The sequence below is a fragment of the Trachypithecus francoisi genome, unplaced genomic scaffold (genome assembly GCF_009764315.1).
Source record: "Trachypithecus francoisi isolate TF-2019V2 unplaced genomic scaffold, Tfra_2.0 Lachesis_group7, whole genome shotgun sequence".
Taxonomy (NCBI): Eukaryota; Metazoa; Chordata; class Mammalia; order Primates; family Cercopithecidae; genus Trachypithecus; species Trachypithecus francoisi.
The window spans coordinates 98,943,766-98,967,534 of record NW_022681472.1 but is presented as its reverse complement, the minus strand read 5'-3'; the positions used below and the strand labels follow the sequence as shown (position 1 = coordinate 98,967,534).

General features: G+C 47.1%; 1 protein-coding gene across 15 annotated transcripts in view; it reads right to left on the bottom strand.

Annotated features, from left to right (window-relative positions):
- Window positions 1-23,769, bottom strand: part of IQANK1 (IQ motif and ankyrin repeat containing 1) — a 62,000-nt gene that overhangs the window by 6,476 nt on the left and 31,755 nt on the right. For 13 of the 15 annotated variants that reach the window (XR_004435232.1, XR_004435233.1, XR_004435234.1 and 10 more), the window contains exons 4-7: window positions 15,991-16,133; window positions 15,644-15,808; window positions 15,373-15,564; window positions 15,129-15,284 (exon numbers count right to left, since the gene is read on the bottom strand). Coding sequence is in view for 12 of the 15 variants with exons in the window: in XM_033202582.1 (XP_033058473.1) it covers window positions 15,129-15,284; window positions 15,373-15,564; window positions 15,644-15,808; window positions 15,991-16,133 (656 nt within the window). In the remaining 3 variants the exon portion in view is untranslated. The remainder of the gene's footprint in view (window positions 1-15,128; window positions 15,285-15,372; window positions 15,565-15,643; window positions 15,809-15,990; window positions 16,134-23,769) is intronic. The other 2 variants (XM_033202587.1, XM_033202588.1) reach the window with 2 other exon arrangements.

The following is a 23,769-nucleotide window of genomic DNA, read 5'->3' as shown; positions in this document are numbered from 1 at the left end:
TAGGTCCCTGAAAGACTACAGTTAGCAGAAGCCCCCTGTTAACCCTCAATGAACATGTAGCATAAGTAAAAAATAAACTCATTTTGTTTTATGCCATTGAGATTTGGAGACTGCATGTTCCACAGCACATCTGTATTAGTCCATTCTCACATGGCCAAAAAAGAACTACCTGAGACTGGGTAATTTATAAAGAAAAGAGGTTTAATTGACTCATGGTTCGGCAGGCTGTACAGGAAGTGTGGCTAGGGAGACCTCAGGAAACTTACATTCATGGCAGAAGGCCAAGGGGAAGCAGGCGCATTTTACATGACTAGAGAAGGAGGAAGAAAGAGCAGGGGGAGGCGCTACACACTTCTAAACAACCAGATCTCATGAGAACTCACTATCATGAGAAGACCATGGGGAAATCAGCCTCCATGATCCAATCACCTCCCCCCAGGCCCCTCCTCCAACACTGAGGATTACAATTCGACATGAGATTTGGGTGGGGACACAGATCCAAACCATATCAACATCCTAGTCTATCCTGGTTGATACAGAAATGTAGAGGCTATGGTGAGATCTACCATCTGTATATTTGGAGAGTGAGATTAAGGGCAGAAACAAAGAGGTAATGACTGAGAACTTTCCAAAACTCACTCATGAAGAAAAACAAGGTGGGAAGACTTGCTTTTATCTGGTACAAGACTTGTTATAAAGCTACTGTAGTCAAGACATGGGTATTGACACAGGATAGATCAATAGACCTATGGAACAGAACAGCAATCCCAGAACAGAGCTATAAGTATATAGACACTTGACTTAGGGCACAGGTGATGGTGTAGAGTGAGGAGGGCAGTCTTTCACAAAGACTGTGCGTGCTCTCAGGACAATTGTGCATCCATATGAGACATAAGCAAGCTTGAACATGACCTTTCACAAGATGGACCAAAACAACGTACAAAAATCTATTCGAGTGGATGATGGCTCTAAATGTGAAAGATGTAGAAGACTGCACAAGAAAATATCTTTATGTCCTCGGGAGAATGGAGAGAGTTCTTAAACTGACATGAAAAGCACCAACCATAAAGGAAAAGAATAAAATTTACTACAGTAAAACAAAATTTTCCATCAAATTATAACATTAAGAAAGTGAAAAGGCAAGTAAGACAGAAGACACCTATAATACATATAATTGATAAGGAGTTTGATCTAGAATATATAAATATTAGGTCCACAGAGCAATAAGAAAAATAAATCAGGCAACCCAGAGAAAAATGTTCGCTAATGCTAATAGGTACTACTTTAAAAATGATAGCTAACTGGCTAAAATGCATAAGAGCTCTCACCTTCATTAATTGGCAGGGAAATGCAAGGGAGACACCATGACACATCCACCATGAGTCTGTATTAAAAAACACTGGCAATCACAATGTCTGTGAGAGCATGGGGCAGTGGGACTGTAACGTATCCTCAGTGGGAGCAGATAAACTGGTACAACCATTTTGGAAAACTGTGCATATGTGTACCAAGAGACACATACAAGAATGTTCATAGCAGTATCATTATAACCAAAGCCTGGAAACAAACTGAACATTCATCAGCAGTAAAATGGATAAATATGTTGCAGACATTTATATAATTAAAGTCTCCATAACAAAGTGAATGAACTATAGCTACAGGCAACAAGACTGAATCTCACAAATACAGCCTGTGATAGAAGAAGCCAGATACCAAAGATTAACTGCCATATAAATTCATTTACATAAAGCTCAAACACAGTGAAACAAAGATATATTATTTTTATTTATTCATTTCTTTATTTTTGAGACGGAGTCTCGCTCTGTTGCCCAGGCTGGAGTGCAGTGGTGCGATCTCTGCTCACTGCAAGCTCTGCCTCCTGGGTTCATGCCATTCTCCTGCCTCAGACTTCTGAGTAGCTGAGACTACAGGTGCCCGCCACCACACCTGGCTCTGTGTGTGTGTGTGTGTGTGCGCGTGCGCATTTTTAGTAGAGACAGGGTTTCACAGTGTTAGCCAGGATGGTCTCAATCTCCTGACCTCGTGATCCGCCCGCCTCGACCTCCCAAAGTGCTGGGATTATAGGCGTAAGCCACCATGCCCGGCCTAAAGCTATATTATTCAGGCACTCGTTTAGGAATGAATGGATGAATCAGTAAGTGGATGACAAAATGAATGAATAAATGAGGGATGATTTAATGATGTAATAAAGAATAGAATAGATAAAGAAAAGCAAGAGGCCGGGCACAGTGATTCACGTCTATAATCCCAGCACTTTGGGAGGCCAAGGTGGGCAGATGACCTGAGGTCGGGAGTTCGAGACCAGCCTATCCAACATGAAGAAACCCTGTCTCTACTAAAAATACAAAATTATCCAGGCATGGTGGCACGTGCCTGTAGTCCCAGCTACTCAGGAGGCTGAGGCAGGAGAATTGCTTGAACACAGGAGGCGGAGGTTGCAGTGAGCCGAGATCACACCATTGCGCTCCGAGCCTGGGCAACAAGAGCAAAACTCCATCTCAAAAAACAAGAAAAAGAAAAAAAGAAAAGCAAGAAAGTAAGCACTGACAAACCCACAGTCAACATTATACTGAATGGGCAAAAGCTGGAAGCATTCCCCTTGAAAACTGGCACAAGATAAGGATGCTCTCTCCCACCACTCCTATTCAACATAGTATTGGAAGTCCTGGCCAGAACAATCACGCAAGAGAAAGAAATAAAAGGCATCCAAATAGAATGAGAGGAGGTCAAACAGTTTCTTTTTGCAGACAGCATGATTCTGTATCTAGCAGACCCCATACTCTCGGCCCAAAAGCTCCTTCAGCTGCTAAACAACTTCAGAAAAATTTCAGGATGCAAAATAAATGTACAAAAATGACTAGCATCCCTATACACCAGCAACAGCCAAGCCAAATGCCAAATCAGAAAGGCAATCCCATTCACAACTGCCACAAAAAGAATAAAATACCTAGGAATACAGCTAACCAGGGAGGTGAAAGATCTCTACAATGAGAATTACAAAACACTGCTCAAAGAAATCAGAAAAGACGGCCGGGTGCGGTGGTTCAAGCCTGTCATCCCAGCACTCTGGGAGGCCGAGACGGGCGGATCATGAGGTCAGGAGATCGAGACCATCCTGGCTAACACGGTGAAACCCCGTCTCTACTAAAAATACAAAAACTAGCTGGGCGAGGTAGTGGGCGCCTGTAGTCCCAGCTACTCGGGAGGCTGAGGCAGGAGAATGGTGTAAACCCGGGAGGCGGAGCTTGCAGTGAGCTGAGATCCAGCCACTGCACTCCAGTCCGGGCGACAGAGCAAGACTCCGCCTCAAAAAAAAAAAAAAAAGAAAGAAATCAGAAAAGACACAAACAGAAAAACATCCCATGCTCATGGATAGGAAGAATCAATATCATTAAAATGGTCATATTGCCCAAAGCAATTTACAGATTCAACACTATTCCTACCAAACTATTACACCAAGCATATTATTCACAGAACTAGAAAATACTATTTTAAAATTCATATGGAACTAAAAAGAGCCCAAACAGCCAAGGCAGTCCTAAGCAGAACAAAGCTGGAGGCAAAAACTATACTACAGGGCTACAGTAACCAAAACAGTATGGTACTGGTATAAAACAGGCACATAGACCAATGGAACAGAATAGAGAGCCCAGAAACAAGGTTGCTTACCTACAATCACTTGATCCTCAACAAAGGTGATAAAAACAAGCAATGGGGAAAATACTTCATATTCAATAAACTCTGCTGGAATAACTGGCTAGCCATATGCAGAAGATTGAAGCTCGACCCCTTTCTTACACCATACATAAAAATCAACTCAAGATGGATTAAAGACTTAAATGTAAAACCCAAAACTATAAAAACCCTGGGAAGACAACCGAGGCAATACCATCCTGGACATAAGAACGGGTAAAGATTTCATGACAAAGACACCAAAAGCATTCCCAACAAAAGCAAAAGTTGATAAGTGGGATCTAATAAAACATAAGAGCTTCTGCATAGCAAAAGAAACTATTAGTAAACAGACCACCTACAGAATGGAAGAGCATATCTGCAAATTATGCATCTGACAAAAGTCTAACATCCAGCATTTATAAGGATCTTATATAAACTTACAAGAGAAAACTCCACTAAAAAGTGAACAAAGAAAATGAACAGATGCTTTTCAAAATAAGACATGCATGTGGCCAGCAAGCATATGGAAAAAAGCTCAATATCACCGATCATTAGAGAAATGCAAATCAAAACCACAATGAGGATACCATCTCACACCAGCCAGAATGGCTACTATAAAAAGTTAAAAAATAACAGATGCGGCCGGGCGCGGTGGCTCAAGCCTGTAATCCCAGCACTTTGGGAGGCCGAGACGGGCGGATCACGAGGTCAGGAGATCGAGACCATCCTGGCTAACACGGTGAAACCCCGTCTCTACTAAAAATACAAAAACTAGCCGGGCGAGGTGGCAGGCGCCTGTAGTCCCAGCTACTCAGGAGGCTGAGGCAGGAGAATGGCATAAACCCGGAGGCGGAGCTTGCAGTGAGCTGAGATCCAGCCACTGCACTCCAGTCCGGGCGACAGAGCAAGACTCCGCCTCAAAAAAAAAAAAAAAAGAAAGAAATCAGAAAAGACACAAACAGAAAAACATCCCATGCTCATGGATAGGAAGAATCAATATCATTAAAATGGTCATATTGCCCAAAGCAATTTACAGATTCAACACTATTCCTACCAAACTATTACACCAAGCATATTATTCACAGAACTAGAAAATACTATTTTAAAATCATATGGAACTAAAAAGAGCCCAAACAGCCAAGGCAGTCCTAAGCAGAACAAAGCTGGAGGCAAAAACTATACTACAGGGCTACAGTAACCAAAACAGTATGGTACTGGTATAAAACAGGCACATAGACCAATGGAACAGAATAGAGAGCCCAGAAACAAGGTTGCTTACCTACAATCACTTGATCCTCAACAAAGGTGATAAAAACAAGCAATGGGGAAAATACTTCATATTCAATAAACTCTGCTGGAATAACTGGCTAGCCATATGCAGAAGATTGAAGCTCGACCCCTTTCTTACACCATACATAAAAATCAACTCAAGATGGATTAAAGACTTAAATGTAAAACCCAAAACTATAAAAACCCTGGGAAGACAACCGAGGCAATACCATCCTGGACATAAGAACGGGTAAAGATTTCATGACAAAGACACCAAAAGCATTCCCAACAAAAGCAAAAGTTGATAAGTGGGATCTAATAAAACATAAGAGCTTCTGCATAGCAAAAGAAACTATTAGTAAACAGACCACCTACAGAATGGAAGAGCATATCTGCAAATTATGCATCTGACAAAAGTCTAACATCCAGCATTTATAAGGATCTTATATAAACTTACAAGAGAAAACTCCACTAAAAAGTGAACAAAGAAAATGAACAGATGCTTTTCAAAATAAGACATGCATGTGGCCAGCAAGCATATGGAAAAAAGCTCAATATCACCGATCATTAGAGAAATGCAAATCAAAACCACAATGAGGATACCATCTCACACCAGCCAGAATGGCTACTATAAAAAGTTAAAAAATAACAGATGCGGCCGGGCGCGGTGGCTCAAGCCTGTAATCCCAGCACTTTGGGAGGCCGAGACGGGCGGATCACGAGGTCAGGAGATCGAGACCATCCTGGCTAACACGGTGAAACCCCGTCTCTACTAAAAATACAAAAACTAGCCGGGCGAGGTGGCAGGCGCCTGTAGTCCCAGCTACTCAGGAGGCTGAGGCAGGAGAATGGCATAAACCCGGGAGGCGGAGCTTGCAGTGAGCTGAGATCCGGCCACTGCACTCCAGTCCGGGCGACAGAGCGAGACTCTGCCTCAAAAAAAAAAAAAAAAATAAAATAACAGATGCTAGTGAGGTTGCGGAGAAAAGGAAACACACACACACTGTTGGTGGGAGTGTAAATTAATTCAGTCACTGTGGAAAGCAGTATGGCAATTCCTCAAAGACCTAAAAGCAGAACTACCATTCGACAATCCTGTTACTGGGTATATACCCAGAGGAATATACATCAGTGTACCATAAAGACACATGCATGTGAATGTACATTGTAGCGCTACTCACAAGAGCAAAGACATGGACTCAACCTAAATGCCCACCAGTGACAGACTGGATAAAGAAAATGTGGCACATGCACACCGTGGAATATTATGCAGCCATAAAAAAAATGAGATCCATGCAGGAACATGGATGGAGCTGGAGGCCATTATCCTCAGCAAACTATCGCAGGAACAGAAAACCAAACACCGCACGTTCTCCCTTGTAAATGGGAGCTAAAGGATGAGAACTTTTGAATACAAAGAAGGAGACAACAGATACTAGGGTCTACTTGAGGGTGGATGGTGGGAGGAGGGAGAGAAGCAGAGAACTACTGGGTACTGGGCTTAGTTCCTGGGTGAGGAAATCATCTGTACGACAAATCCCCATGACTATTTCACCTACATAACAAACCTTCACGTGTACCCCCAAACCTAAAATAAAAGTTAAAAAAAGATTACTTAACATCTCTGTGCTTAAGTTTCTTTGTATATAATAAAGTCTTTGTATATAATGTAGGAATATTAATAATACTACAATCAGGTTTGTTGAGAGGATTAAACTGGAGACTTTATACATATTTCAATAAAGTTTTATAACTTGAAAAAAAGGAAGCAAGCACTATAAAATTCAGGATATTATTTTCTGGGGAGAGGTGTGGTGTTCTGGCAATATTTTATTTCTTCAGTCAGGTGGTTACTACATGAGTATTTCCTTTGTGGTAAATAATTGAGCTATAACTTTGATTTGTGCAATATTCTGTATGTCGTTTGTAATTAAAAAGGAAAGTCCAAAGATGTATAAAATCAAGGAGTGGCTAAAATGAGAGAAGGGATGAATGCATAACTAAAGAAATAGGGTGGAAGAGTGAGCAGACATATAAATAGGGGATGATTTTGTGACTTAAAAGAAATTGTGAATATACTCATTTAAAATAATAATGGCGGCCGGGCGCGGTGGCTCAAGCCTGTAATCCCAGCACTTTGGGAGGCCGAGACGGGCGGATCACGAGGTCAGGAGATCAAGACCATCCTGGCTAACATGGTGAAACCCCGTCTCTACCAAAAAATACAAAAAACTAGCCGGGCGAGGTGGCGGCGCCTGTAGTCCCAGCTACTCGGAGGCTGAGGCAGGAGAATGGCGTGAACCCGGGAGGCGGAGCTTGCAGTGAGCTGAGATCCGGCCACTGCACTCCAGCCCGGGCGACAGAGCGAGACTCCGTCTCAAAAAAAAAAAAAAAAAATAATAATAATAATAATAATAATAATAATGGCTACCATTTCTTGAGAACCGACTCTGTGCGCGGAATTGTGCCAAGGAATTTCATTCATTACCTCATGAATCTTCAAAAAGCTGTTATTAGTCCCATTTCTGAATATGTGGAAACTGAGATTCAAATAACTTTCAGAACTTGCCAAAGTTCTGTCTGTAAGTGGAAGAACTGGAGTAGATGGAAGATGAATGAAGAGAGAAAATAAAAGGATAATATAACGAGTGAATTTATGAGTGTCTTAATGAATAGGCAATAAATGATGAATGGATGAGTAAATAATGAGTTAAACTATAAGAGAATAAAGATTAGATTAATGAACTGATTAAATGATGAACTGATACATGAAAAATTAATAGATGAATGAGTGTAAATAATGGGTAAATGAGATAAGCAAATGGTTAGTTGAGCAACTGGATGGATAAATTGATGGATGAAATGGATGAATTCATTGTTGAACAAAATGTTTCAGTGCCTATCATGGTCAACCAATATACATGGCATTGGGGCATACGATTATGGGGTGAGCGAGACACAGTCCTTCCTTTGCTTTCTCATAATTTTCTGTCAAGTAAACGGCATGAATGTGTATATGAATGGATGAATGGATGCCTGAATGAATAGTAGATAAATAAGTGAATAATTATTTAAACATGGTGTAAGGGTGGAATGGGCACATTCATGAGTGGATAGTTTATAAGTTCATAAATTTTTAAGTTTATACATTTATTTATAAGTTTATAAATAAATGACTCATGGCTGGGTATGGTGGCTCACACCTGTAGTCCCAGCACTTTGGGAGGCCGAAGCAGGCAGCCCACCTGAGGTCAGGAGTTCGAAACCAGCTGGCCAACATGGCAAAAACCCCATCTCTACTTAACATGCAAAAAAACAAATTAGCGGCCGGGCGCGGTGGCTCAAGCCTGTAATCTCAGCACTTTGGGAGGCCGAGACGGGCGGATCGCGAGGTCAGGAGATCGAGACCATCCTGGCTAACACGGTGAAACCCCGTCTCTACTAAAAAATACAAAAAACTAGCCGGGTGAGGTGGCGGGTGCCTGTAGTCCCAGCTACTCGGGAGGCTGAGGCAGGAGAATGGCGTAAACCCGGGAGGTGGAGCTTGCAGTGAGCTGAGATCCGGTCACTGCACTCCAGCCTGGGTGACAGAGCGAGACTCCGTCTCAAAAAAAAAAAAAAAAAAAAAAAAAAAAAAAAAATTAGCTGGGCATGGTGGCGCATGCCTGTAGTCCCAGCTACTCTGGAGGCTGAGGCAGGAGAACCGCATAAACCCGGGAGGCAGAGCTTGCAGTGTGACTGTGTTGCTGCCTTCCAGCCTGAGTGACAGAGCAAGACTCCATCTCTAAATAAATAAATAAATGACTCATAAGTTAATAAGATAATTATGAATTGACGAAAGAGCAAACCAACACTGGGGTGAGAAGGATGAAGTGAGTGAATGTATGGAAACAATGATCGATGGATGATGGAGCGATGGCGATAGACGGTGTGGTTCAGTTCTGTATCATCGCTGATATTCTGTGTACTTGTCTCATCAATTATTGAGAGACAGAGATGGCAAAATCACCTACTACCGTTGTGGATCTCTTTATTTCTCCTTGTAGTTCTCATAGTTTTGGCTTCATGCATTTTGAAACCTGTTAGTAGCTGCATAAACATTTAGGATTTTTATGTCCTCGTGATGAATTCTTACATTTGTCATTATTAAATGACTCTTTTATCCTTAGTAACATACTTTTTTCTGAAATCTACTTGATGTTAATATAGTTATTTCAGCATTCTGTTTAGTGTTATCTTGGCATATTTGCTTTTATCATTTTAATTTTCACCTATTTGTGCTTTTACATTTAAAGTTTGTTTCTTATAGGTAGAACATAGTTAGCTACATTTTTTTTTTTATCCAAAATGACAATCCATCTTTTTTGTTTGTTTGTTTTTTGAGACGGAGTCTCACTGTCGCCCTGGCTGGAGTGCAGTGGCGCAATCTCAGCTCACTGCAACTTCCGCCTCTCGGGTTCAAGTGATTCTTCTGCCTCAGCCTCCCAAGTAGCTGGGATTACAGGCACCCACTACCACACCTGGCTAATTTTTTATATTTTAGTAGAAACGGGGTCTCATCGTGTTGCCCAGGCTGGTCTCCAACTCCTGAGCTCAGGCAATCCACCCACCTCGGCCTCCCAAACTGCTGGGATTACAGGTGTGAGCCACCACACCCGGTGACAATCCATCTTTTAATTGGGGTGTTTAGAACATCCACATGTAACGAGATTATTGATATGGTGGAGTTAAAATCTACCATTTGCTGTTTGTTTCCCACTGGTCCCAGTGGTTCTTTTCCTTTTCCTCTTCTTTGGCAATATTTTTCAAGAATTCCATTTTATCTCCTTTGTTGGCTTATTAGCTCCAACTCTTTTGATATTGTAGTAGTTGCTTTAGGCTTTAGAGTATACGGCTCTAAATTGTCACAATCTACTTTCTTTTCTTTTTTTTTTTTTTTTTTGAGACGGAGTCTTGCTCTGTCACCCAGGTTGGAGTGCTGTGGCCGGATCTCAGCTCACTGCAAGCTCCGCCTCCCGGGTTCATGCCATTCTCCTGCCTCAGCCTCCCGAGTAGCTGGGACTACAGGCGCCACCACCTCGCCCCGCTAGTTTTTTTTTTTTTTTTTGTAGTTTTTAGTAGAGACGGGGTTTCACCGTGTTAGCCAGGATGGTCTCGATCTCCTGACCTCGTGATCCGCCCGTCTCGGCCTCCCAAAGTGCTGGGATTACAGGCTTGAGCCACCGTGCCCGGCCCTTTTTTTTTTTTTTGAGACGGAGTCTCGCTCTGTCGCCCAGGCTGGAGTGCAGTGGCCGGATCTCAGCTCACTGCAAGCTCTGCCTCCCGGGTTCACTCCATTCTCCTGCCACAGCCTCCTGAGTAGCTGGGACTACAGGCGCCCGCCACCTTGCCCAGCTAGTTTTCTGTATTTTTTAGTAGAGACGGGATTTCACCGGGTTAGCCAGAATGGTCTCGATCTCCTGACCTCGTGATCTGCCCGTCTCAGTCTCCCAAAGTGCTGGGATTACAGGCTTCAGCCACCATGCCCGGCCAATGTCTGCTAATTCTAACATTTGCGTCAGTTCTGGGTTTGTCTTGATTGGTTGACTTTTCTCATTGTAGGTCGTATTTTTCCACCTCTTTGCATGCCTGGTAATCTCTGGTTGAATGCCACACATTATGCATTTGGCCTTGTTAGGAGCTTTTTTTTTTAATGTAAGTCTTCTTGAATTTTATTCTGGGATACAGTTCAGTTGCTTGGGGTGTTTCATCCTTTGGGTCTTGCTTTGCAATTGATTAGGCTGGACCAGGGCAGCATTTATCCTACGAATAATTTTCCCTCACCACTGAGCCAAGCTCCTTCCGAGAACTCCACCCAGTGCCCTGTGAATCATGGATTCCTCACTCTGGCTGACGAGAGTAGGCACTGCTTCCTTCACGCTTCTCAGAAGTCGCCTTGAGCAGTTTCCTCACGTATAGGAGTCATTAAACATTCCTTATATTTGCCTAATAATATGCCTTATTAGCTACAACTTATGACCACAGGGGATCCAATGAATGACCAACGGGGATCGTGTCCACGTCTCTAGGGTTCTTTCTTTCTTCAGCTCTCTTCCCCCTGGCACTGGTGATCTCCTGCTGCCTCAGTATCCTTGAATTCTGAACTCTTGTCTTCTTAACTCAGAGAATATGCCTGGCTCTGTCTGGGTTCCCCCTTCCTATACTACACCCTGAAATTTCTCTTACGGTGGTAAACTGGGACAATCTTATGGCTCACTTTGCTTATTTTCAGCCTCTTGGAGATCTCTTTCTGATTTGTTGCCTGATGTCCAATGTCTTGGAAACCTTTATTTCCTATATTCTGTCTTGAATTTGTTCGTGTTTGAAGTGAGAGGATAAATCAGGTTCCTGTTACTCCATCTTGGAAACAGACGTTTTTGCTCAATTTTTTTCTTTTTCTTTCCTTTTTGTTTTTTAGACAGAGTCTTGCTCTGTCGCCCAGGCTGGAGTGCAGTGGCACAATCTCAGCTCACTGCAAGCTCCGCCTCCCAGGTTCACGCCATTCTTCTGCCTCAGCCTCCCAAGTAGCTGGACTACAGGCGCCCGCCACCACGCCCAGCTAATTTTTTGTATTTTCAGTGGAGACGGGGTTTCACCATGTTAGCCAGGATGGTCTCGATCTCCTGACCTCGTGATCCGCCCGCCTCGGCCTCCCAAAGTGCTGGGATTACAGGCGTGAGCCACTGCGCCCAGCCCTGCTCAATTTTTTTCAACCTTCTTTTTCTCTTTGTGTTTCATTTTGGATAGTTTCTATTGCTATATCTTCAGATTAACTAATTTTCTTCAGTGTCTGATCTGCATCTTCCATTAATCCCATCCGGTGTATCAATGTAGTTTTCATCTCAGACATTGCAGTTTTCATCTCTAAAAGTATATGAGTGTGTGTGTGTGTGTGTGTGTGTGTAATACAGCTATATATATATATATATATATATTTTTTTTTTTTTTTTTTAAGCAGAGTCTCACTCTGTCGCCCAGGCTGAAGCGCAGGGGTTTCATCTCAGTTCACTACAACCTCCGTTTCCCCGAGTTCAAGCACTTCTTCCTCAGCCTCCTGAGTAGCTGGGATTACAGGTGCGTATCACCACACCCAGCTAATTTTTGTATTTTTAGTAGAGACAGGGTTTCACCATGTTGGCCAGGCTGATCTCAAACTCCTGACCTTGTGATCTGCCTGCCTCAGCCTCCCACAGTGCTGGGATGACAGGCGTGAGCCAGCGTGCCTGGCCTCAGCTATAATAACTTTTAATGTTCTTGTCTACTAATTTCATCACCTGTGTCATCCCTGAGTCTGTTTTGATTGATTTTTCTCGTCACTCTGGATCATTTTTCTTGTGTGTGTGTCTTGTTTTGTTTTGTTGTTGTTGTTTTAGCATGCCTGGTAATTTTGCTAGATTTTTATTTTGAAATATAGATTTACACGAAGTTGCAAAAATAGTAGAGTTCCCATATACCCTTAACAAGCTTCCCCAATGATGACATCTTACGTAATTTCAGTACAACATACAAACTAGGATACTGACATAGTACAATCCACAGGGCTCACAGTGGATTTTGATTTCGCATCCACTCGTGTGTGTGTGTGTATCACTACAATTTTCTCACATGTCCAGTTTTGCGTTACGACCATCATAATCAAGACGTAGGACTGTCCCATCACCCCAAGGGTCTCTTGTGCTACTCCTGGCCAGTCGGCCCCATCTCTTCCCCCTTTTCCTGCCCCCATTCCCATTTGTAACCCCTGTAGGCCTCCGATCTGTCCTCTGTCTCCACAATGTTGTCATGTGAGTGTGTTATATGAATGGAACACGCAGTCTGTGACTTTCTCCCCAACTCTGTGAAGCTCCCTTCCGGCTTCTCACGTTGTTAAGTTGTTGCATGGATCATGCGTTCACACCGTTTTATTGCCAAGCGTGTTTCGTGGCAGGAATGCACCAAGCTTGTGGAACCGCTCACCCGCTGGAGGACATGTGGGTCGTTTCCACTTTTTGGCTATTGTAAATAAAGCTGCTATGAACTTTTGTGTGGACTTAGTTTTCCTTTTACTGGAGTAAATGTCTAGGAGTCTGATGCTGTGCTACATGGTAAATGTGTCTGCTTTTTAAGAAACCGCCCGCGTATTTGCAAGAGCGGCTATACTGTGCTGCGTCCCTCCAGCGAGGTGTGGCAGGGCCAGCTTCCCCACCTCCCTGCCCACGGCCGCCCCAGGACTAGTTTGACTTGGGCTGTCCTGGGAGGTGTGAGCTGGTGTCCTCCTCGGGTGTTCATCTGCCATCACTAGATCCTCTTCAGTGAAATTTCCCTTCAGGTCCTTGCTCAGTTTACCCCTAGATTGTGTTTATTGCTGTTGCGATGTGAGTTGTTTCTATGTTCTAGACACACGTCCCTTGTCAGACTCATGGTTCACACCTGTGTGCTCCTGCCTGTGGCTTCTTTCCTTGACAGGTCTTTTATAAAGCAAACCTTTTACATTCTGATGAAGCTCCGTGTGTCAATTTTTTTTTTTTTTTGGATTGTGCTTTTTGTGTCGTGTCCCAGAATCCCTCCAAGTCCTAGGCCCCAAAGGTTTTCTCCTATGTGTTCTTCTAAAAGTTTTGTAGTTTTACTCTTCACATTTAAATCTATAACCCACTTTGAGTTAATTTTTTATAGCGTGTGTGGTTCAGGTCCACACTAACCCCTTTGCCTGTGGATGGCCAATGCTCCAGCACCATGGAGCGAACACACGGTCCCCTGGCACCCAAGGGCTCCCCCAGCACCCCCAGTTGCTGCCCTTCTCAGCTCTTCAGGCCACCATGCCCCAGGCAGCAGGTCTGCTGGACACCCCAGCACCCCTGACTCCCACTTGCACCTCTGGACACCTCACTGTATCCTCAGCCCCTCCCTAAGGCCACCGCCTTGGCCCTGCCCCTCCCCTCCAACCCTTTGAGACAAGGAGAAAGAAGAGAGGGGCAGGACAGGCTCCCAGGCAGCACCCGCAGGAGAAGAGTCTGGGGGTGGGTCCCTGGCTGGGCAAAGGCTCTGGCAGTGGCCCAGTGGATGCGTCGCCCAGGTGTCTGTGTGGGCCCCAGGCAGAACCCAGGCTCCAAGCAGCACCTCCAGACTTGTGTGGGAAGTGGGGTGAGGTTAGGGTGGGTTGGGGGAACATAATGACTGAGATGGGAGAGGGACTGGGATCCAAATTAAGTTGATTTAAATAAAACTAAGGCAGGCAAGGTTCATGGTCTGGTTTTCCAGCCACTGCTCCAACAGGTGGAGTCGGCCTCACCCCACCCTACTCCTGGGCCCAGGACAAGTCCAGACAGTGTGTCTCCAGCCTGGCCCAGGGCAGACTCTGCTTTTCTTTTTTTTTTTTTTTTGAGTCTCACTCTGTCGCCCAGGCAGGAATGCAGTGGCGCAATCTCAGCTCACTGCAACCGTCACCTCCCGGGTTAAAACGATTCTCCGGCCTCAGCCTCTCAAGTAGCTGGGACTACAGGCGTGCGCCACCATGCCCGGCTAATTTTTGTATTTTCAGTAGAGATGGTGTTTCACCATGTTGGCCAGGATGCTCTCAAGCTCCTGAGCTCAAGTGATCCACCTGCCTCAGCCTCCCAAAGTGCTGGGATTACAGGCGTGAGCCACCACTCCCAGCCAGTCAGACTGTCATTTCTAACACGGCCCAAAGGTTCTAGGCAGGAGCTCTGTGGCTGGGCTGTGTGGCTCAAGTTCTCTGGTAAACCGGAGTGCTGACAGTGAGGGGCCTGATGGGTGGGCCCTGTGCTGCCGCCAGCGCCGTGAGCTCTGCCAACCCTGGAGTCACCAGCCTCAGTTTCTCCATCAGTAACAGCACTTCCTCAGGCAAAGCATGGAAGGAAATGACACAAAACCCGACACCAAAGGCATTCACAAAATGGGAGTCGCTGCCATTTCCACTGCAGACAAGGCTTTAAAGTCAGGACTTCTAGGAAGAGAATGGGGCAAGGCGGGGCTAGGAAACAGCTCCAGCAGGGTCACTCAGGCTTCTGACAGCTTTCAGAGACCGAGCCGGTGGGGTGAGCCTTGTCCTGCCGGGGTGTGCACCTGCCAGACTCACACCTGCCTGGCCCACACCTCCCGGTACCCACACCTCCCGGGGCGCACACCTGCCTGGCCCACACCTCCTGGGCCCACACCTGCTCAGGGGTGTTCCCGTCCTCTGCGTACACCCGGGGGTCTGCTCCGAGCTTCAGAAGCACCTCCACAGCTGCCAGGTGGCCCCCAAACGCTGCGCGGTACAGTGTCGTCCGACCGAAAGCGCCCTGTAAGATGGGCTCCCTGAGCAAGATCCAGGCCCTGTCCCTGGGGGAAGGAGGCCCCGCGCTTCGGCCCGCAGCCCACGGCGCCCACCTTGCTGTTGGGGCTGGCGCCGAGCTCGGCCAGCAGCTGGATGGCCAGGGGCTGCCCGCCCGCGGCCGCCTCGGACAGCGGCGTGTTCCCGTGGCTGTCCTCGCACTCCACCAGAGCCACGCGTCGCTGCAGCCGCCGCGCCTTCCCTGCCTCGTCATGGCCCACGCCCTCGCGGGTCAGCAGCTGCTCCACCTGCGCCGCCCGCCGCAATCACTGCTCTCCGCTCCTCCCACTCAACCCCCGCCCCCGCCCTCCTCCGGCCCGCGCTGACCTCCTTCAGCACCGCTCGGATCTCGCCCACGTCCCCGTCGAAGGCGGCGTCCAGCAGGCGGCGGCGACGCTGCAGCTCCTCCCGCCGCTCCCGCTGCGCCGCCTCCTCCTGCTCGCGCTGCCGCCGCGCGGCCTCCTGCTCCCGGCGCACCAGGGCCAGGTAGGCCTGGGAGGCGCCCGCCCGAAGTCACCGCCCGCCCCTCGCCACCGTCTGAGCCCCGAGGCCACCGTCCCCGCCTCTGAGGTCGGAGCCCAGCCTGAGCTCCACACCCGCCTCCACGCACCCTGCTTCGCCATTTCCTCCTGCCTCCGGCCCTGGCCCCGGGGGGCGCGGCCGCCCGTCCTCACCTTCCTCTGCAGCTTCTCCATCTGCTCCAGGTACTCCCGGCGCTCCTCCTGGCGGCGGGCGAGCTCCCTCCTGGCCTGGAGCTGCCGGAAGGCGCCCTGGATCGCTCTGGCCGCTCGGTCCTCCGCTCGGTCCTCCGCAGCCCCTGGGGTGGGGAGAGGCTCACGGGGGCGCGTTCTCGCCTCCAGCCCGCCCGCTGCGCCCCTGGGAGTGGAGCCGCCCCCGCCCCCACAGAAGGACCCAAACGGCTCTCAAAGCCCTCAAGCGGCCGAGCCGGAGTTCCCGCCCGCAGAGGCCGCACGAGGAGGCTGCGCGAAAGCCCGGGACGGGGAGAGGACCCACGTCTGCGGGAACCTCCCCTGCCCCACGCCTCCGGGGACCCTGCGAGCCCCGCCGAGCCCGCAGCCCGGGAGCCCCGAGGAACGGTGAGGAAGCGGCCCTGTCCCCCGCGGGACTCCCTCCCCTGAAAGCCGAAGGCCCCTCCAGCATCCAGGCCCCAGCGAGCAAAGGCTGGGCTGAGCGGGGAGGCCCCAGGCCTGGGAGGGCTCATCACAGCCCCGCTGGACTCAGAAGAGGACGCGGAGCTCAGGGCCCCAGAGGGAGCTCCGTCCTCTTCGGACTCGGCCTCGCCCTCGCCCTCGCCCCACCGCGGCTGCAACAGAGCGCTGAGCCCGAGCCTGGAGCCGCCTCGTAGGGAGGAAAGGGGCGGAGGAGAGGCCGTCGGGCGCAGCCCTGCCCTTAGTGGTCTCGGGAAGTCACGGCACCACTCAGCCTCCCCGGCTTGAGCCCCTTGCTGTAACGCGGAACAATAGTGGCAGCTTTCTAAGAGTCTAGCAATGGGGCGCTTGTGGTGCTTCCGCCACCGTGAACGCTCAGCGTGCGCCCCGTGGGTGTGACTTGCACCAGGGCACGGGCGGAGGCGGGGGTGGGGGGTGGCGGTCGAGGCTGCCGGGCCACGTGGGCACCCAGCAGGGAGCCACAGCTGTGCAGAAGGTCAAGGCAGCCCAGGCCAGAAGCAAGCAGGCAGCGCAGCTGGGTCTCCACAGGTGTCCCCACTGGGGAGCCAAGTACTATGATTCCCACAACCAGGTTCCCAGGGAACATGGACAGAACGGTGGGATGAGGCGAGACCGGGAGAGGCGGAAGGCCCTGCAGGCCCTGGGCACGGACCGGAGCAGCCAGAGGGGGCAGGGTGGAGAGCTGAGTGCATGTGGGAAAATCAATGTGAAGGGGAATAAAGGGAGGGTCGCTGTCAGGAGGGTGGGACACCGAGTGGCAGTGGACAGAGATAATAGAGTCATAAGAATAACGAGTGTCTAGAATGCAGATACTGACAATGGAAACAAAGAACAGACACTCAAGATAAAATCCAGGAAATCCTGAAATGAATCTTAAGACCAAAGGGGGAAAAAATCCCAGAAAACAAAGGGCATGAACAACAGGCATCAGACACAACTCGGTGAAGTTGAGCCTCAAAACAAAATGTTTTTCGGGCACCGGAAGAGAAAGAGCAAAGCACCTATGAGAGGAAAGTCCGGCTCTCCTGAGGCTTTGCTTTTCTTTTTGAGACGGGGTCTCACTCTGTCACCCAGGACGGAGCACAGTGGCACGATCTCTGAGACAGGGTCTCTGTCACCCAGGACGGAGCACCGTGGCACAATCTCTGCTCACTGCTGCTTCCACCTCCCCGGTTCCAGCAATCTTCCCACCTCAGCCTCCCCAGCTGGGACCACAGACACACGCCTGTACACCACACCCACCTAAAGCTTTTTACGGAAACACTAAATGTTAGAAGAAAATGAAGCAAAGTCCACAAAATTCTGCAGGGAAAATGGTGGGCCAGGAAGAGTATGTGGTTCTGCAGTGCAGCCTTCCCAGTGACAGCAACAGAGAAGACAGACGAAATCAAAGTGTTTTTTAAACAAGTGTCTGACGGCATTGAAAGCCAGTGAGGAAGTGAAGAATGAGGTCTGGAGAACAGTGCAGCAGGGTGGTCCCAGCACCAGGAAGGTGAGCCTGGCCTGGAGACTCGGGCAGCTGGGCCTGGCCTGGCCCGGAGCAAAGGGTCAGCTGCTCAGCAGGGGGATGGGCCAAGGGACAGACCTGTATTTAGAGTACTGGGTATGGCTTGGGTTTAGGGTTGCAAGATTTAGCTAATAAACAGGATGCAATTTGGGGGACATACACTAAATAATTCACTGTTTATCTGAAATTCAAATTTAAGCCAAGTGTATTGGCTCACTCCTGTAATCCCAGCATATTGGGAGGCTGAGATGGGAGGATTGCTTGAGCCCAGGAGTTTGAGGCCAGCCTGGACAACACGGTGAGACCCTGTCTGTCTTTTAAATATATATATAGGGCCAAGTGCAATGGCTCACATCTGTAATCCCAACACTTTGGGAGGCCGAGGTGGGAGGATCACTTGAGCCCAGAAGTTCAAGACCAGCCTGGGCCACGTAGGGAGACCCCTGTCTCTACAAATAACTAAAAATTAGCTGGGTGTGCTGGTGTGTATCTGTAGTCCCAGTTACTCTGGAGGTTGAGGTGGGAAGATGGCTTGAGCCCAGGTCAGTGCTGCAGTGAGCCACGATCATGCCACTGCACTCCAGCCTGGACAACAGAGCAAGACCCTGTCTCAGTAAAATGTATATATTTTTATATTACACATATAGAATATGTATATATGAGAAATTCAAATTTAAATGGATGTCCCGGTTTATGGGAGCCCTGTTTTATCTGGTAGCCCTATTTGGGTCAGAATCACAACCTTCACGAAATAAAATAACCCTGATGGGAACAGGGGCCCAGCTCCAAAGAGTGACAGCAAACGAAGTCGTCTTCATTTGCAGATGATGCACATAAAAATCCAAAAGAACTCATCACAAATGATTATCATCAATAAGCAATCTTGGGAAGGTTCTGAATATAACCTCATACTCACAAAGTATATTTCTGTACACAAGCAACAATAAGAAAATTTAATTATTAGCATGAAAAAACTACCATATACTTGGATGAAGCCCACAAAATAAACGCCAGTGAGTCCATAGTGATAGAAATAAGGGATTAAATACACACCAGAGGGAGTGGAGGGAAAGCAGAATCCCATCAATGGGTATAGGATGGGGCAGGGAAGGAGCAGATTGCCATCAGGCACACAAGAAGTGCAGATGCTGCAGCTGACAGTCACCGACGCATGTTTCAGTGAGTTTGAAGAAAAGCAGAATTTGTCTTGTCTCAATATATCTCTCCCAAGATAAGTGTCACCCACAAAAGGAAAACATAGTACATTTACAAAGGAGAAACCCGGCGGAAACCCCCCAACTAAGTGATTGAGTACAACATCAAAAGCAGTGAGATGTTTGCAGAACCACCCCCTACCCCCCGACTAAGTGATGGAGGGCAACATCACAAGCGGTGAGACGTTCGCGGAGAACCACCCCCATGACATGATGTACGTTGAAAACACAACATAATTTCTGCTTTATGGCCGGGCGTGGTGGCTCAAGCCTGTAATCCCAGCACTTTGGGAGGCCGAGACGGGCGGATCACGACGTCAGGAGATCGAGACCATCCTGGCTAACATGGTGAAACCCCGTCTCTACTAAAAAATACAAAAAACTAGCCAGGCGAGGTGGCAGGCGCCTGTAGTCCCAGCTACTTGGGAGGCTGAGGCAGGAGAATGGCGTAAGCCCGGGAGGCGGAGCTTGCAGTGAGCTGAGATCCAGCCACTGTACTCCAGCCTGGGCAACAGAGCGAGACTCCGTCTCAAAAAAAAAAAAAAAAAATTTCTGCTTTATTTTATTTTTAATTTTTAGAAACAGAGTCTCAGCCGGGCACAGTGGCTCACACCTTTAACCCCAGCACTTTGAGAGGCCGAGGCGGGCGGATCACCTGATGTCAGATAATGTGATGCCTCCAGATTTGTTCTGTTTGCTTAAGTCTTGCTTTCCCTATGCAGGATCTTTTTTGGTTCCATATGAATTTTAGGATTGTCTTTTCTAGTTCTGTGAAGAATAATGGTGGTATTATTATACCACCAGCCTGAGACCAGCCTGGCCAACATGGTGAAATCCTGTCTCTACTAAAAGTACAAAAATTAGCTGGGTGTGGTGGCACATGCCTGTAATCCAGCTACAGGGGAGGCAGAGGCAAGAAGAATCACTTGAACCCGGGAGGTGGACGTTGCAATGAGCCAAGATCGACCCATTGCACTCTAGCTGGGTGACAGAGCGAGACACTGTCTCAAAAAAAAAAAGGGGGGGGTCTCATTCTGTCAGCCAGGCTGCAGTGCAGTGGCTCGATCTTGGCTCGCTGTAGCCTCAACCTCTCTGCCTCAGCCTCCTGAGTCGCCAAGACCACAGTTGCACACCAACACATCCACATTCACTCTTCAAAAGTGTCAAGGTCGTGAAAGAAAAGTAATGACTACAGGAACAGTTACAGACTGCAGGTAACTATGCAGAAGCAGCAAATAAAGGCAATATGGCATCCTGGAGAAAGTGGTGAAATTTGAGGTCTTTAGTTAATGGTTTTATGTTAGCGTTAATTTACTGGTTCTGATCCTTGTATTGTCCCTATGTAAGATGTTAACCTTAGAGGAAGCTGGGTAGGTTATACATCTATGGAAAATCCCCATACTCATTCTGTTACTTTTCTGTGAGACCAAAACTACTTGAAAATAAAAAGGTAAACAACTGTCAAATACTAGGATTAAATCTGACAGAGATGCACACAAGATCTCTATACACATGAGCAAACACACACACACACACCCATAAAACATTTTTGAAAAGCACTAAGAACAGAAAACAAAAGGAGAGATATACCATGTTCATAGATCGAGTGGCCACTGCTATAGAGGTGACACTCTCTGCACACTGAGCTAGAGGTTCAACGAAACCCTAATGAAGATCACCCAGCAGGGCTGTTCTGCTTTGTTTGTATGAGAATTGACCAAGTGATTCTCGAATGTATCTGGGAAAGAGCCAAGAATGGCAAATAATTCAAAGAAGAATTCGGTGGGAGGACTTGCTCTTCTTGAGATTAGGACCTCATGTCGGTGAAGACAGTGCAGTGTTCTCACACAGAGACCAGTGCCCGTGGGTTTAGAAACAGCCCCCTGGCATGTGGGCACTTCCTGGCCAAGGGGCCTACAGAGCCGTGGGGAAGAATGGAGATTTCAGTCAGTGGTGGGGTCCAATGAGGAGCCCACATGAGGAGAGGGAAGACATGTGTCTGCTACTTTACTCCATTCACAACAGGCAATTCCAGATGGACTGGTGATCGCACGGGAAGGCAAAACCATAAAGCTTGTAGAAGATCACATGGGAGAACAGCTTCAGGAACTTGGAGTTGGAAAGATTTATTTAAGAGATCACCACACACACACACAAAAAAAACACGTTAAAATCAGTAAGTTCTTTTGTGTGTGTGTGTGTGTGTGTGTGTGTGTGTGTGTGTGATGGAGTCTTGCTCCATTGCCTAGGCTGGAATACAGTGGCTCGATCCTGGCTCACTGCAACTTCCACTTCCCTAGTTCAAGTGATTCTCCTGCCTCAGCCTCCCAAGTAGCTGGGATTACAAGTGCCCACCACCACGCCTGGCTAATTTTTGTATTTTTAGTAGAGATGTGGTTTTGCCATGTTGGCCAGGCTGGTCTTGAACTCCTGACCTCAGGTGATCCACCCACCTCGACCTCCTAAAGTGCTGGGATTACAGGCATGAGCCACCATGCCTGGCAAAAATCAGTTAGTTCTATTCATGAGAAGACACCATTGAAAGTAAAAATGCAAGCCACTGAGTGGGAGAAGATAATTGCAATACATGTAACTGACAAAAGGTTTGTATTCCGAATATATTGGGAAATACTATAAAGCCATAAGAAAAGAGGCAGCAGCACAATAGAGAACTAGTGACATACTTGAATGCACGCGAGAACCTACCCAAGTGGCCAAGAAATATATGGAAATGTGATTAATCTCATTAGTTACCAGGGAAATCTAATCTAAAACCTCACCTAATACCAATGCACACCTGCTAGAGAGAGGCTGCCACTGCCGACGGGAGGCTTGCAGCACAGCGGTCTCCCACACTGCTGTGGGGAGGGAAATCAAAACACCTGGTTCAGCAGACAGCTTGGCACACCTGTGCCTCAGCAACCCTTCTCCAGGTACGTGCCCCCAAAAATGCTTGGATGTGTGCACTGGGAGACATGTGCAAGAAAATCCATGCTAGTATTATTTTTAAAACCAAAATCTACAAATAATCGAAATGTCTACTAGCAGTAGAATGAATCAGTAATGTTATAGGCACATAACAGACACCTAAAGAGCCATGAACATGAACCACAGCTACGTAAAACAAGGGATGACTTTTAAAATATGGACTTTTAAATACCACAAAGGAAAAGACTACTAAACTATGTCAAAATGTAAAACTTCTCCTTATCTACAAATAACATACCAAAAGTGAAAAACCATATAAACTTGGAAAAGAAATTTTCAACACATAATACCTGTTAAAGAACTTCTGCGTATGTCGAAGAAACAGGTAAGTAATCCATAGAACAATGGGCAGAGAGATGAACAGGCATTTCCCAGAAGAGGAAAAAGGATTGGCTGATAAACCTTTCAAAACACATTCCGCCGGGCACAGTGGCTCATACCTGTAATCCCAGCACTTTGGGAGGCCGAGGTGGGTGGTTCACGAAGTCAGGAGATCGAGACCATCCTGGCTAACACAGTGAAACCCTGTCTCTCTAAAAATACAAAACAATCAGCCGGGCATGGTGGCAGGCGCCTGTAGTCCCAACTACTTGGGAGGCTGAGGCAGGAGAATGTCGTGAACCCGGGAGGCGGAGCTTGCAGTGAGCCAGGATCGCACCACTGCACTCCAGCCTGGGCACAGAGCGAGACTCCGCCCAAAAAAAAAAAAAAAAAAACACATTCCATGAAATGCAAACTAAAATTACCACGGAGGCTCATTTCATATCCAGTAATTTTGCAAAATGTAAAGATAGACTTCTCAGATTGGGTGAGGATGAGAGGATTATATTATAATCATAAATATATGTTTTTTTTTTTTTTTTTTTGAGACAAGGTCTTACTCTGTCTCCCAGGCTGGAGTGCAGTGGCGTGATCTTGGCTCCCTGCAACCTCAGTCTCCAGGATTCAAGTGATTCTCCCGCCTCAGCCTCCCAAGTTAGCTGGGATTACAGGCGTGCACCACCATTCCTGGCTAATTTTTGTATTTTTTGGTAGAGACGGGGTTTTACCATGTTGGCCACGCTGGTCTCGAACTCCTGACCTCAAGGGATCTGCCCGCCTTGGCCTCCCAAAGTGCTGGGATTACAGACATGAGCCAACAAACCTGGCACGACTATATATATGATTCTTGAAATTTTTATTTTCTTTTTTGAAAATTATATTTTAAACGTAAGGGAATGGTGAACACATTTGTAAGAGTGGATTCATCTGCAGGGAGGAGCGGAGTTGGGCAGGGATGCGATAGTGTTGGTGACACGCGGGCTCTTACAGTCTGTTGTCCTAAGGCACATATATATTACGTATGTTCTTTTGTATACAATTTTTAAAAGAGATTTTTATGCATCCAGCAATTCCTTGAGCTTCACTAGTTTATTTTCATTTGTTAAGTTTAACATTTTATTTTTAAAATGCAATGTATAAAATATCTCTGCTGTTATAAAATTCTCTCTCTCCATCTCTTTCTGCCTCTTCATGATTATGGAAATTTACCCCTGTAAAAATGGAGAGAGAAAT